The sequence below is a fragment of the Musa acuminata genome, chromosome BXJ2-1 (assembly GCF_036884655.1).
Source record: "Musa acuminata AAA Group cultivar baxijiao chromosome BXJ2-1, Cavendish_Baxijiao_AAA, whole genome shotgun sequence".
In the NCBI taxonomy this organism is placed as follows: Eukaryota; Viridiplantae; Streptophyta; class Magnoliopsida; order Zingiberales; family Musaceae; genus Musa; species Musa acuminata.
Genome location: NC_088338.1, coordinates 6,678,707 through 6,694,510, shown reverse-complemented (window position 1 = coordinate 6,694,510; position 15,804 = coordinate 6,678,707). Strand labels below are relative to the sequence as shown.

Below are 15,804 nucleotides of genomic sequence, written 5' to 3'. Positions count from 1 at the left end.
AGTATTGATTGGCAACAAGGCATGCGAAAACTGATCCATACGAACACAAAAGGCTAGGTCGATTAAACCAGAAAAATAATTGCAAAATCATGGGTTCCATTTCCACAGAAAATAAACCCAGTTTACAAACAGTGGTGTGCTGTTTACAAACACATCTGAGATTTTTCTTGCTATCAGCAAAACTTATGCTCCTAGTGTGACATTACAGTGAGAGGCTCAACTTTATGTTGGATTTCTCTGCTAAGTTACTACTTTGGAAAACATAATGGACCTGCTACATCATATAACAAGAAGGAAGTGAGATGCCCTCCATTTCCTCCTATTACAGGCTGGTGGCATTGCTCTTTGGATGTACCGAGAGGAACACTGAGGCTTCGATGACAACTATCTTACCCCGGAGCTTGTATCGACGGACGAACTCTGTAACGGTTCAGTGGACCTCAAACTGTATGCAAGGGTGGTACTAGAACTCGACTTCTTAGTGACCTTGAGGCCTGGTTAGATTTTTGGACAGGAACTCGGGTAGTGTGGTGGTCTTATATTGTGAAGCCATCCGGTTTTCTATTTATCTCTTGTGCATTTGGAGGATGATTAGCATCATAATCCATTTGCATGATGATCTCTTCGTTCCAGGGATTATGCATCTGTGGAAGAAAAGAATAAGAGACAAAAGTAAGATCGCAGACATGTGGATATAGTCAGTTCTCGGTTGACGGAGCAGTAATTAGCATGCGACTTATGCTGAAAATTCTCTTAGTCCCCAGAGCATGCTGATACATGAGTTTAACAACATACTCTCAAATAACTGAAAAAAGATTGGTCCTCTATAATGAGATTTATAGAAGTATTCACAAAATTGAATAAATGAAAAAGATGTAGCCCAATGAACCATTTTAAATTGGGAGAAAATAAAGTTAACATGAAAACAAAGAACATGTTCTTGAGGGATTATGGGAAATTGAATTCAGCATGGCAGGATTCTCAAGATACACATCTTTTTATATGCTTGACATCATATACATGGGCAGCTCAGATGCATGAAAAATAAAGAAGCTGGCCTTCATCAAATTGACAAAAAAAAAAAATGTGCCAAAAGGTGAAGAGAACCAACCGCATAGAATAATTAGTAAAAAAGCTGTGAATTCTTGAGTTTCGAGGAATAAAGGACAATTTAACTGCTCTAAGCAAAAGCTAATAAAATTTCAAATTCACAGAAAAGATAAAGAGAAGTTTTCTTTTGTAAACTTGACAAATAGTCTTGCACGACAATTTTCTTCTAAATTCAACAGAAAAGATTTCCTTTGATGAGTGGGTATACCTGCATTGAAGGCTCTTTATAACCACTCATTGTTGGTAATTGAGTATTCATTGTTCTCCTATATGTGTCCGAAAGGTTAACCATGGTAGAGCCTCCAGCATGCCCCAAGCCCTGTTGAGATGGATACACCTGAGGGTAACTCATCTCCTGTGAGAATCCAGCTATAGATAATGGGCTACCATGGGAATGTCGAAGCTGTTTTTAAACGGAGAAAAATACAAATTGAAATATATTACTTAGCTTCAAGAAGTTAGAAAAACAATATTCTTGAATCAATTTCCAAGGAACTTCGATAAGATGAGGAAGAGAAGTTACCCACATTTTTGGCAAGAAGCCTTTCTACGCTGAAGTCAAGTTGTGGATTGACAGCTGAAAGCTTCATGGACAGAAACTTAACAAGAAGAAACAAGACACACATTTCAGTATATCTCAGCATATAAAAAGCATGGTACTCTTATTGAATTTTCACTCCGACAGTAGAACTTCCAATTATAATTAACGCAGGAGCTTACCTCAACCTGTCTTTGGAGTGATTGAACATAGTTTATGATTTCATCCAGCATAACTGCTTTTCCTGTGACCTACAGATTACAGTTTAGTGTCACACTTTATGATCATAGAAGTCAATTTTCACTATCTACCACATAAGTGTCTCCTGAACCTACTTTGCTGCAACCAGGCACAAGTTCTTGAAGATATTTCATCCTTTCACTAATTTTCTCCCTTCTTACCTGCATCCATTCAGTTAAACTAGTGATATTTTCGCTGGTGAAGGAAAAGGGTGTCATGACAAAGCTTCTCGGATAGCATCATTAGATTAAAACCTTACTCTTTCTGCCAGACTGTGACTGTTAGTGGCTTGTCCACGCCGTGCTCTGACATGAACATAACCCTCCTTTGCAGCTTCTGAGTTATCTTTCCCATTTTTCCCACCGTGTTTGGAGCTGTTCTGTTCTACTTTGTGTTTAGTTTCAGTGTCATCCTTTGTGGCCTCCGAGGATGATTGTGGACCTCTTTGAACTTGGTCCTTCTCCATATCCTAGCAAAACAGAAGCTCTTAGAGCCTTTTGAGCGCCCACCTATCACTATTTGCAGAATAGAACAGAATAAAAGGATCTACACAGAAATAATGGTATTTCAAGAAAAAAAGGATGTGATCTACCCGAATGGTTCTTTTTCTCTTGTTTGCACCAAGATCACTAGGAGATGAATTCCCAGCTACATCTGATGAATCAACGTTCCCTTCTTGTCCACCTTCACAGAAATTTGTTTCTTGGGATTCGCTGTTTGAGATATGAGAGCTTCTTCGATCTCTTTGGGTGTCCATCCGACTTTGATCAATGGATCCATAGGCAGCAGGCAGAGAGACTGCTTTGTCACCAGTCATACTCAGCTCAGTGTTCTGAACCTGAGTTTCCATGACAACCTTCGAAGCCTTTCTTGCCGGAGCCACTGATTGAGATGGCCTGAGGAGGTTCATGTCCATAAAACTACTACCACTGAGACATGAGAATCTTGCTGCCCGCTCGATGAAACCCGAATCGGCGGGGAAATGAGGCAAGCTAGGAGGAAAGATTACGGGAGGAGTTGATAGAAGCATGCCTTTGGAGGACATGGCTACTGGTCTTCCAATTGGTATAGAACCGATGGCACTCGTAGTATTCTGGATGTTACTTCCTCCAACACTCATAGAATGGTAGTTCCAGAGACCAGGAACGAAGGCCTCCGGCACTGGAGCCGAAAGAAGCGGAGATGAAGTCAACGGTGGCACGAGGCTGGCGGCGGTGGAAGGGTGCGGCGGCGCTGCACTCATTGCAGGGGTGTTGAATTGCCAGTCAGCAGAGACACCGGAACTGTGGTTGTTCAGGTGATCTCCATGGCTCTTCTCCAACCCAAACTTCCTGTCCTCATTCATTTCCATTTCTACCTCCCAAACCTTGCCGGTGACAATCTTCAGTGCAGCCACGAGGAAGAATTAGCCTCTCCTTGATGAAGACGCAAAACAGGATCCGAATTCGATCTTCTTCTTCGGATCTGATACAAGCAAATCATAGTATATTAGCCTCAGAACAAGCACCCAATCACCGAACTAGAGATTGTCCCAAGTGAATCGAAGAACGCCATCCAAATTGCAGAAAGGAGAAGGAACAGAGATGAGCTAGAAGCTATGATGGACAGTCGGGAGAAGGGGGGTAAAAGCTAGAAGCCAAGAAAGCATGGAAACATGTACAAACCCAGTCCGTTAAACCCACAAGTCTCAGAAGAAACCCCTCAGAAGCCATCGATTCAGATATCAGCAGCCTTTTGGCTATGGCAAGCATCAGAAATTAACAGAAAGGGAGCCCTTTTTACGACTATTACCGACAGTACCAAATCAAAGATATGAATTGCCTGCCAAGAATTTGCTGTTAGCAGAAGACCAGCTCAGGAAATGGACAGAGAGGGCATCAGAGCTCAGAGTACATGCGACCAAGAAACAAGGAGTAAAAAGACAAGGCAAACAGGGAAGGAATCCCCACCTGAGAGGGAGAGGGAGAGGGAGAGAGAGAGAGCGGCATCGGTCGCAGGCAGAAGAGCAGAACTCAAGCCATCCCCTCAAAGATCGCGCCTTTCCTTTCCTTTCCTTTCCTTTCACGAAGACCCAAAGAACACCCGCTCACGCAGTGTACAGAGCGAAAAGGAAAGGTGCCACGCCCTCGCACTAGAGATTCCTTGCGCCTTTAATCACTCTGCCTACCATTTGACGACAGCACTTTTGCCATTGAAAGCCTTGTTGGAAATCTTCGATCTCGCTTCTCCCTGTCTTCTGCTGCTCGGTCGCCTCCCCTTGTTCTTGCACCCTCTTCTCCTGCTCCAAGAGAAAAGCAGAGCGAGAGATAGAGAGAGAATACATGAACATTCGCGCACAGCCAGAGACAGGAAAGAGAGAGGAGAGATGCTTATCGCATTTATACCTCAACACTGCACACACAGAGCGGCAGAGAGAGAGAGAGAGAGAGAGATGAATCATTGAGCACCGCCCAGGCAGGGAGGGAGGGAGTATATAGAAGTGGCAAAGGGAGGAAAAAGGAAAGCAGAGACACACTCCAACCCACCATTTCTTTAGTCCATGAAATGAAATGAAATGGATTGATTCCCTTTGTTTTGTTACCTCTGCTTTCTTCTTCTTCTTTTACTTGTTTAAGTGGTTATTAATGATGGAGATGACAGTAACTTTAGCTACCTTTGTGCATTTCTTATGTTGTGGTTTACTTGATGCAAACCTTCAACTAATTACCCTCACATCCTATATATATTATTGTATTGCTTTCCCCAAAGGAATGAGGCATATGGGAATGATGTGTTCCTCCCCCCATCTCACCCCTTAATTTAATAATTTTTTTAAATAATAATAAAGTTTTTTTTTTTATCATTTTTTAATGATAATAAAAGTTTTTTTTATTAGTGATAATGTATCGGACTTATTTACCATATCAATAGAATTCAAAATTTTATGTAATATATATTTTTTAAAAAAATATCAGGATATTTTTTTAAAATAATTTATTATAAAGTCTTCTTCACTTATTTTTTTATAAAATAAAATAATTACTATAAATCTTACAAATTTATTGAATGACAGACACTTTAATCCATATCTTAGTTGCAATCAAATAAAACTAATACTTTTTTTTTAATGTTTTATAGTAATATAATAAGATCTTTACCATCCAAGCTAAGTTTTATAGTAATAGTATTTTTTTTCTTCTTTTTGAATGGGAGGATTGAAGTAATGGAATGATATTTAAAATTCATTTTATGATGTGAAGTAATAAATGACAAAAGGATCCTATATAATTTTTTAATCAATTTAATTTAACTAATATCATAGTATTTTTTTTCTCCCACAAATCCAATATCTCAAAAATTAAATGTGATAATAAAAAGGAGGAGAGACGGTCTCACGGGCTCATCCTAAGATCGGACGGTCTCAGTTGGTGGACCAATCTTTTTTTTTCGCGCCCATTTCCACCCCCATCACCTTGAGGACATGATCCGTCGTGATTGAGACATGGCAACCTCATCAATATACGTGCACTCATTTGATGATCACGATAATAATAATAATAATAATAATAATAAATTTTTTAATATGTTTATTAACTCAGAATAAGATTCATATTCTATCTTAATAAAAAGGGTCGGATAAATAATAATATTATTATTATTTAAAAAAAATAAGCTATTTGAGTAACCATGAAAATAATATTGAAATATGAATTCGACCTAAATTTTATTTGTTATCTAAATTTGATCGAACCATATTTGAATCCAATTTAAAATATATTTGGATACCCAAAATATACCTAACCAAAAGCACTAATCTAATTCTAAAAAAGTTTAGACAACTCTAATTTAGGAGAGTTGATATATTTGAGTAATCATGAAAAAAATCGACTTATTAAACTAAATCCTAACTCAAGTATTTATTTCTATGTTCAAATTCAATTGGAAGATATTTGAACTCAATTTAAGTGAGTAGTATACATTTGGATATTTGATCTCGAATACTATTCTATTCTAAAAGCTACCATGAGATGGAACAACTAGAAATACTTTGGTAATCCAAATCCAAATTAGATTCGAATATTTATTTTTCTATCAAAAATCTAATTTAAATGGATAAGATATCTAATCTACAAGGAATATTTATTACTCCAACTCTAAAAAGTGCCCTGAGATCAAGCAACAATATTTTGGTAAGCAACAAGATTCAGCTCTGATGGATCTACAATTGAACTGAACCTGATCCAATAGCAATCCAAGTTGGAATCATCAATTCATGCTCCCAATCCTTATAAAACAGGCAGCATGTAATGTAGAGGTAGGTGTAAATGATTTGTGTTGATTGGGTTGGATTCACAAGGCACCTTTTTCTTCACCTCTTTCCCTAACTTTAACAGACATATTTATCACATCCCTACTTGCTTAAGGGAGGGGCAACAGCCCAAACTCCAAAGCAGAAGCAAATGGGAGGACACAAAACTCCTCCTCTATGGATTGATGATGCCTCAACACCCTCACAATAATTTGGTCCATTGTCCTGCCCTTCCCTTCATCAATTCAATTCAATTCAATTAATTGATGGACTTCTTCTTCTTCTTCATGTGGTTGTGCCCACCACACATGTAAGAAATTGGAAAGCTAGTGTCACATAATAGGTTACTTGCTAGCCAAGGCTTACATGCCATTTTTAATGGGACACATATGATGAAACAAGTATAATTTTATCATCAATAAAATGCAAGAAAAATGAGTATAATATAATCTTTCCATTTCAACTTTTGCTTACTCATCCATTTCAACTGTGTGGATTCATCCAAAATTCATCGATAATAATAATAAACCATAATATATAATGTGATTATATGAATCTCTTTCTTTCGTTCATCCTTAATTTAATCAAAAATATTTAAATATGTATTGAAAGCCTATGATGTTCTTTTATCTCTTGATGTCCTCTAACCACAATACGTCTTCTTACAATATATCTATTTATTTTACATAATCCTTTGTCATTTAATATATATCGAATCTAAGCGTAATTATCCACGAAAGGAAACATCTAATTTTTTCAATCTTTTCTAATAACTTTATATATATACTTTAACAATGGAAAAGTCATATCATATAGGAAAACTAATCATATCAAATAAGAAAACTAGTCATATACAATTTCTATAAATGAAAGGTTTTCTATAATCTAATAGGGTCACAAGTCAATCAAAAAGAAATTGTGAACATTATTATACTCAAGTAAATATATATATATATATATACTATTTTATTTAAATTAAAGCTAACATAGCAAGTAAAGGTGTGCAAAAAGGAAGCTCCTAATAGCGTGAGCATCTAAATAAGCATCACTATTGCTACAAAGTCAAAGAATAGGACAAAGAGTGAGAACTCCTTAATCAAAGTATTTTGCAAGTTCATCTATTTAATCCTCCATCTTCATAACCACTTCAAGCAAAAGCTTTAAATTGATGCAGAACAGTTCCCAGCTCCGAGAAGAATTATTCTATAGCCATTGATTCCCCACAAAACAAGTTTCCCAGAGAGAGAGAGAGAGAGAGAGAGAGAGAGAGAGAGAGAGGATGTTTATTTTGACTTGCAAATCACATGAATGAATGAGTCTTACTGGTTGCTATGTTTGATAGTAAATGAGTTGAGAACTAAAACTCTCATCTAATAATTTTTTTACGATATTGAGTAACTAGTACAGATTTTGATGATTGATAGTAAACTCTCATTTATCTTTTAAAAGATACTATCCTACGTAAAATCTGACTAACTACTTACTTAGATACATGAACTATGAGTTTATCTTATTAAAGGATATCTAAACCTACTATAAAATTCGAAACCCGAGTGCTAAATTGGTCGGGTTAGACCATAATATATGTTAGGTCAAGCGAGGTTAGAGTGATCTTGTAACATCTCATTAGTCCCACGTCGGAAGTGGATAATTTGTATGATTGACTTATATAGGTCTGATGAGTATACTATATTAACTCCCGATTAAACATTTTGGTCCGTGATTGAGAGATCAAAATTGAATTATTGGTCAGTTACCTCATTCTGACCGTAACAAACCTAATTACTATTATTTATATTATCTGATTCATATCCACCGATATGGTTCAAGTTATCACGACAGATGAGCCAACTGACCAATAACATATTTCCCACTTCTGTGAGACTAACAAAAGCAGTCAACCCAATTGAGATCTGAGCCCAGCATATACTACAAAAAAAATTCATAGACTTCTCCAAGTACAGCGAAGTTCCCATTTATATCATTTACCTTTGCCCTTTCTATTTCTTCTTTCCAATAACTACTCTTCATTCATGTCATGTCATGCTTACCATTGGATGTTTCTTTGTTCCTATCATTTATTAAGAATTGATTAGGACTGTGGTAATCTTATCTTTGATACCATGTCAATGTTTAATTCATTGAACTCAAAATTGAGTCGGATTCATCAGAGCTAACATGGCCAGGATTAAATACCAGTATAACTCAAAAAACTTAAACCTCTTGAATTATTAGTCAAAACTAATATATATCACTCGGCTCTTTCAATTCTTGATAGTTTCATATATGAATTATCATCCACCTCCCAAAATATATTTTCTATTGGCTCATGTGGTTTTCAGACTTTGACTGTGACAACATCAGTGGCATGTAATCTTTGAGTCAAGGACTCCAAATTAACACCTTTCAGAATTCTCAATGATTGGGATGGTCAATTGAAAGCCTATACACTACCCTAACTTGCTCTATACAAAATTTGAGAGCTTTCATGGTGTCTTAGGAAAACAGCACCTATAGACAAATATTTGTCACCAAGTGTTCTCAGTGGACAAGAAAGGTCTTCCATCAGATCCATTTGAAGGAAAGCCTCATCAAACTTTCTCTTGAAAAGATTGATTGTGTCACATAATGGGAACAAGAGCCAACCTAGCTTTGTGCACATTTTGCACACCATCACACCTCCAACATGACAGTGATGAGACAATGGCATCCATGCTCATCATCCATTGCCTAGGTGACTTGTCATCCACAACTTGCAGTCACAGTGATGACAATGGGTTTTTCTGCATCCATGTGTTGTTCTATTAAATGGATGTTGATGGAAGGATGGGACAAACAGCAACTCTATGGATCATACCATTTAATTTGATTTCTCAAGTCAGAAGCATCATAGAGTAAGAGAACCAAATGATTTGTTATAGGTAAATGACTGTGCCATCTCTTCTTAAGGATCACATGATTTCCATTGACTACAGTGACCACATGGATAACTACAATGAGATGGCTCCAATGCAAGTGCTGTCAGGACTCTGATGCTTTTAACTGTTGGAGAAGGCTTACTTGTCTGATGCAGAGAACTAAAAGACTGATAGGTTTGGATGTTTTTAGGGGCACACAGTAACCTTCTCACATGATGTCATGTCTCTCCATCTCCACATCTAGGAGAGAGATTTAGATCGATGTCCCCATACTTGGGTGAGAAGTGGACAACAGTGAGTTGACATTTTGAACATAGGATCCAACTCATATATCATGAAGGCATACCAGTCCTTGCAATTTGATCTCAGGATGCTTTACAGATAGAAGTGGCACAAAAACATGTCTTCTGAAGCTAGTGGTTTGCTTGCTTCAGGCTGGTCTGAGACTGTGGACAACATGGCCTCAGCAAAGCATTCAAGAGAAATAAAGAGGGTGATCAGATGAGGTTTTTTATTGATAACTAATACCGGCCAGTAATTATACCTTCTGTCAATGGTAGACACCAATACCAATTGGATGAACTGTGATGGCTCATGGTTTAAGACCTTCCATCATCCTTCATCTCAACACAACACCAAGATACTGAAACGGAAAAGACCATTCAATTTTGAAACCTTCTCCAGAGATTTCAATGTTTTCAAGATAAAATTAAATTCATCTGACAGGTCTTTGCCCCAGACGATGAGTTTCGCACAGGGAATGGTATCCGCCGGTTGGTCCAGAAACAGAAAAATTTACATGCATAATCATGGTCACTGCTAAGAAAGTAGGAAAGACGGGTACTCTCACTGTGTAAGCAACTTGGAGTCACAAGCAACAATCTTCACTCTCTTCACTTGTTCCAGGCGGTCCTCACTTTTGAAAACTGCATCTTGCAAGATGAATGTCCACACATTGTCACAAAACCTGTAGGTGTGCAGATGACCCTGCACAAGAGCATTACCCAAAAGGAAAAAAGATATCAGGTTTCCGAATTGACAGGTTTGATAACAAAGAACAGACTAAAAAATGAGGGTGTGACAATTAGTTCCCTTAAGGTTGATACAGTACTTCCTAGAAATTTTTTTATGACAAGCGATTTGGCCAGTAGAAAGTGCAGAAATTGGATATGCCCATGCAATGATATTTAAGTATAACGTTCACGTGAGAAGGCACTACAAAAGTTTAACTTATAGGTCAGCATAACAAGCACACGATAGGATAGCTATATAAACTTCCAACAGTTAGAAGGAACCAATGGACCTGAAAAAGATGGGACAACAAATAGGAGTGACGAGGAAGAATACAAGTTTAAGAGGCAAGCGGAAAGCAGTTCTACATTCTAATAAAACTAATGGGAACCCCACATAACAATAGTTCCATACCCACGACAATTTCTAAACTGGTCATTATGTATCCGGAAATGACTAAAACAAAAGGTGGTTTACTATGAGAGAATTTGCCAAATCAATAATGTGAAATCAACAAAAGTACCTATAAGTACCGGTAATGCAGCGAGGCCAAGACATGGAGCAAGATAAATTGTCTTTGTAAAACTTAACCAGCATAATTTAATCAAGGATGAAAGTACTGTATATTGCAGACACACAAAGCACAACAGTAATATGTGGACACAGTGACGAGATACCCATGCCATAGGAAAGTATATAAGCTCATAAAAAATTCCTATCTGGTACACTTAAATAATCAAGAGTATACAGAATTTTCCAGTTGACTAACTCAACTTCATTGCAAAACATGCACATTTGAGACAAGTGGAAAAAAGATTCTTAATTAACAGAAAAGTTCAATAAGGTTTAGTAGCAAATGTGTTGTATGTGCACTGCATAGATGCATGTAGGACATTTACAAATTATCCACATGGATAAGTTCAAAACAAGTGACCATGTACCAAAGCACCCTAACATTGGTCCCATATATTACATACCTACACATATCAAATATATAAAACATGATAATATACACTTAATGATATCTTAGTCATAAATTGCTAACAAAATGAAGAACAGAGCTCAAGATAAAACTAGAAAAGTTCAATAAGGTTTAGTAGCAAATGTGTTGTATGTGCACTGCATAGATGCATGTAGGACATTTACAAATTATCCACATGGATAAGTTCAAAACAAGTGACCATGTACCAAAGCATCCTAACATTGGTCCCATATATTACATACCTACACATTTCAAATATATAAAACATGATAATATACACTTAATGATATCTTAGTCATAAATTGCTAACAAAATGAAGAACAGAGCTCAAGATAAAACTAGAAACAGAGCAAAGAGCAAAATTAAGGGGTTAAATTTGTGGTAAAATCAATCTGCATTTGTTTACAGGCACTAAGTGTATCAGTTTAGAAGGGAAAAGAAGGATAAAAAGACCTAACTTAGGCCCAATTTCAGCAAGTCGTATTCATGTCGAGGTCAGTGCCAGGCCAGATTTGTTTTAGACAGTTCTAGAGTCTGGCCCAAATTAGGATCTACTGCTTCCAATGACAACAGGCATTACTGGACCTGTTAACACCCCAAGTTTGAAATTTGGTATAGATGGATGAAAACAAATGATCCACAACTGGTCCTTAGACTCCTAATATCTCCTAAGACACTATGAAAATTCAACAGTTGACAATAAGCATGCCTTCAGCAATGATGTTTGAACAAAGAGTTGTTCATTTATTTAGCTATATGACATAGGCAAGAAATTAGTAATAATATATGTGATCGCAAGCAATGATTGCCTTACTGGGGGAACAGCCAATTCAATGACTAGCAGTCATGTATGCCATCACATCCACATATGCTTGCAGGCAAGTGAAAAACAAAAAGATGAGAGAGAGAGATGGGGAAGCAAGAAAATCATTTTCTAAATTGCTGACAGAATGAAAAGAGAGAACACTGATGAACAAAGATGACAAAAAGAAGGGGTAGGATGAAAAAGAGAGAAATATAGAGGTTGAGAGAAGTGTGAGTGAAGAAAAATTCATGGGAACATCATGATATATTCGGCTTAAACAAGATGGAAATGTTCCTCACTTTAAAAACCAAAAATATAAAAATTAAAATTAAAAAATAATAAAACAGAGAGAACCAGTGACTCAAATTTTTAAGATCAATCAAATCAGGCTTTTAAGACAGACAGATAAAGAAATGCAAAAATAAAAGATGTGTTTAAGTAACAGCCTACCATATTGAATAAATAGAGGGAGGGAGATACAAAAGGTTAGAAAGGAATACTATGGTTGTTCAAAGTGGTTCAAACCGAATCATTAAGGGCTGAACCAAACTGAACCGATATATGATTTGGTTCGATTAAAGTAAGGTAAGTCCGAACTGATTCAAACCAACCTTACCTTTACCGAACCGATTCAAAATCAATTAATCCAATTTAGTTAACCAGTTTGTAATTTCAAGTAATTTAAAAAATATATATATTTCAAATGAACCAGTTAAACCGAATCGAAATCTTAGTCAACTTGAACCAACATGATAAGATTTGTGAAATTGTAATATTGAACTTGAGCCAACAGTAATCTTGTACACCCATTTGATCACCAATTCATGGAACCCAAGTACCCAAGGAAATTTTGCAAAATAAGTTTGGTTCAATCCGAACTAGTTAACCAAACTGAAGAACAGCATCCGGAATCAGAACTGTTTGTAGCTTTCAAAACCAAACTATTGATGTACAGGCCAAACCGGTTTCGGATCAGTTCAGTTCTGGTTTAATTCCGATTCAGTTAGGTTTTTTGGTTCGATTGGAACACCCCTACAGGATGCTAAAGGGTGGACCTCATTCTACATATTGTTCCCGCTATACGAAGGTAAAAAACACCGACAGAAAACAATGAAAGGCACTCGCTGATTACTGGAACTTACAGCAACTTGTTGCTGCTTTCAAGGAGATCGTGAGTATAAAGTAAGCTAAGAAGTGGAATTCATTTGGAGTTAATTTTTCAAAGTTGATTGTTGAAAGTATACTCTTAATATTTACAAAGATTTCCTTATATTTGAATCTGCATCTATGGCTATTTTTGATGAATTTCTGCTGCTCACTGGAAAGGAAAAGGAATAATTTGAACAAGAAATACCAAAGTTGAACAAAGCTTAAGCAACAAGAGCACTACGAATAAGAATTACTTGATATGGCCACAAGTTCTCTCGTAAGCATGACATATAAGAAACTACTTGTCGCACATAACTATATCTAAAGGAACATTGTCATAAACAATTCAGGCATTAGCTATGTGGTTGGTCCCTTCTTCATCTAGGAGAGCTTCTGGGTTCAAATCCTTGTGGAATGATGTCCAAGAATTTGACCCGGACAGATGTGGGATTAATCTGTCCAGGATCCAAGATTAACAAAAAATAATAGCAAAGACTTCAGTTAATGTTACACCTCACATTTGACATGATACTGTAGAGCAGTCTTGGTCAAATGACTAGTTGACAAAAGGTTAAAGGCACAAGTACCATAACAAGCATAATTTCCTTTTTGCTAAACTTGGATACATGATAAAGAATACACCTAACAGCAAATATATACCTTGACAGAAACCTTGCTCTTCACTTGGGTCTCCAAGGCCTCTGTCATAGACTGGAAAGAGACAATACCAAAGAGAAGAGCACTCATAAATATGACTGAAAATAGAATTATCCACAAGAAATGTCAAGGGTTAAAAACCACATTACCTTATCAAACTGCACAAGCACTTGATAAGCTAGCTCTGGGCTCAAAGTTCCAGTAGATACCATCTCATCTAAGGTTTCCGTCAAGCACATGCCAATGGAGGACCTTCGGTACAACTCAAATGTGGCCATGGCCTATTTTAGCATGCCAATGATCAAAGATTACTTAAAAAACAAAAAACTCAGGGCTACAAAATAAGAAAAAGAAAAACAAGGAAGGGAAGGTTGTTTTGTTTCCTGTACATTACAATGTGAAGATAGAGCACAACTCCTTTTACATATTCAGAAATCGGCCTCTACCAGAAAGTTAATATCATGAAGAATTATATTAAGAACCACAGAATCTGGATACCCAAAGGATGTTTTTATAGTAATGATGATCAAAGTATGCTAAGGGATAGTGTACATTGCACTTTCCTATGCTATAAAGAGCAAGCATAAAGACCATCCCAAGAAAATAAGTCATACAACAACACAGATAGTAAACAAAGTCAATGCACAAGAATCTATCTTAAATAGAACCTCAACACAACTGTTGCATATTCCAATAGCAAAGGATGTTTTTATAGTAATAACGTGGAATTAGTACCAAAGCAAAAAGGAATGGTGATCAAAGTATGTTGAGGGATAGTGTACATTCCACTTTCCTATGCTATAAAGGACAAACATAAATATCATCCCAAGAATACAAGTCATACAACAACACAATTAGTAAACAATGTCAATGCACAAGAATCTTTCTTAAATAGAACCTCAACACAACTGTGGCATATTCCAATAGCAAAGCCTATGGCGTCGGAAAAAAAAAAGAACATTGATGGCAACAACATGTGGTGCCTCGATCATTTATGCAACTATCACTTATTTCAAAGGGTGATTTAACAAGAAAACACCCAGTTATTAAAAATGACCAAGGAGAACCCCACTTTTCAATAATATAAAACATGCCCCTTCCTGCGCGAGCTTTGAATTTTGCACTTGATTCAAAGAAGAGGAGCATCATATAGTGAAAACAAAACATGGACCCCTTTCTAAGATACAAAATGGACCTCTTTTCTTCAAGAGTCTATCAAGCGCTAGGATATAGCATCAAAGACCAACATGAAGCAAAGACACCGTTTTACTCTTGAACACTTCGTGTTCAAAGCCCTAAGAAATAACTTCTCTTCCCGTTTCCCAACAGAAATAATCTTCATCAAATATCTTTCCTTGGCTGTTGTAATTATCAAGAAATTAAGCAACAACAAAAAAAAAGGAGAAATTTGAAAGTTAACTCTATCATGTATAAAAAGAATCCTTAACCTGACATCCAAGCAGATAAACCATCTAAGTTTCCATATATCAACCGCGACAACGCATATATCATTCCACAAACCATCAAATCAAAGCAAAGGAAAGTTTGCTCCTTCCCGGTCATTCAAATCCAACTGACGCCAAAACCAAAATCCAAGACAAAGTAAATAAAGAAGGTTTAAAACAAGGGGCTTTTAATTCCCGCCCGTACGACAGCATAATAGGGAGCGTTAGCGGAAGGAAATGACCTCTGATCGCGAGATTTTAGGCTAAAACTCGTCGGCCGGAACCCTAATCTCATCCACCGCCCGCCGCTGACGAGAGCAGACTCCCAGGGGCTTCAGCGACGGTAAAGAGAGCTCCGCTGGTGCGCTCGAGGCAAGAGAGCGACCACGAGGTAAAGAGGCAGATGTCCGTCTGCAATGGAGGACTTCGACTCGAGGGTTATATAGGCGATGCCATCGGGTGAAAGACATATATATAGAGGAAGAAAGCCTCGAGGAAGCACTTCATTACTATGTTGTCCGCGTGCTTTTATGCGAATCATATATCTACCGTCCCGTGCTGTTGATTTAATGGATCCTGATCGTCCGAGCCTTGAGTTAGACCCCGAGTTTGGTGCTACGGCTCGGGCGATTTCCTCAACAAGAACGGGCCAACTCAGTAG

General features: G+C 37.2%; 2 protein-coding genes across 2 annotated transcripts; both read right to left on the bottom strand.

The window, feature by feature from the left end:
• Nucleotides 1-76: 76 nt before the first annotated feature.
• On the bottom strand, nucleotides 77-4,413 carry LOC103993731 (transcription factor bHLH76). The gene is made up of 9 exons (XM_009413914.3): nucleotides 4,273-4,413; nucleotides 3,838-4,166; nucleotides 2,481-3,352; nucleotides 2,148-2,357; nucleotides 1,984-2,049; nucleotides 1,831-1,899; nucleotides 1,638-1,709; nucleotides 1,319-1,513; nucleotides 77-644 (listed from the first exon to the last, which is right to left on the bottom strand). The coding sequence occupies exons 3-9, from the start codon at nucleotides 3,237-3,239 to the stop codon at nucleotides 537-539; spliced, it is 1,479 nt and encodes a 492-aa protein (XP_009412189.2). The 5' UTR covers nucleotides 3,240-3,352; nucleotides 3,838-4,166; nucleotides 4,273-4,413; the 3' UTR covers nucleotides 77-536.
• Nucleotides 4,414-9,735: 5,322 nt separating this feature from the next.
• On the bottom strand, nucleotides 9,736-15,603 carry LOC135598668 (transcription initiation factor IIA subunit 2). The gene is made up of 4 exons (XM_065092831.1): nucleotides 15,386-15,603; nucleotides 13,848-13,979; nucleotides 13,702-13,752; nucleotides 9,736-10,081 (listed from the first exon to the last, which is right to left on the bottom strand). The coding sequence occupies exons 2-4, from the start codon at nucleotides 13,974-13,976 to the stop codon at nucleotides 9,941-9,943; spliced, it is 321 nt and encodes a 106-aa protein (XP_064948903.1). The 5' UTR covers nucleotides 13,977-13,979; nucleotides 15,386-15,603; the 3' UTR covers nucleotides 9,736-9,940.
• Between the last annotated feature and the right edge of the window lie 201 nt (nucleotides 15,604-15,804).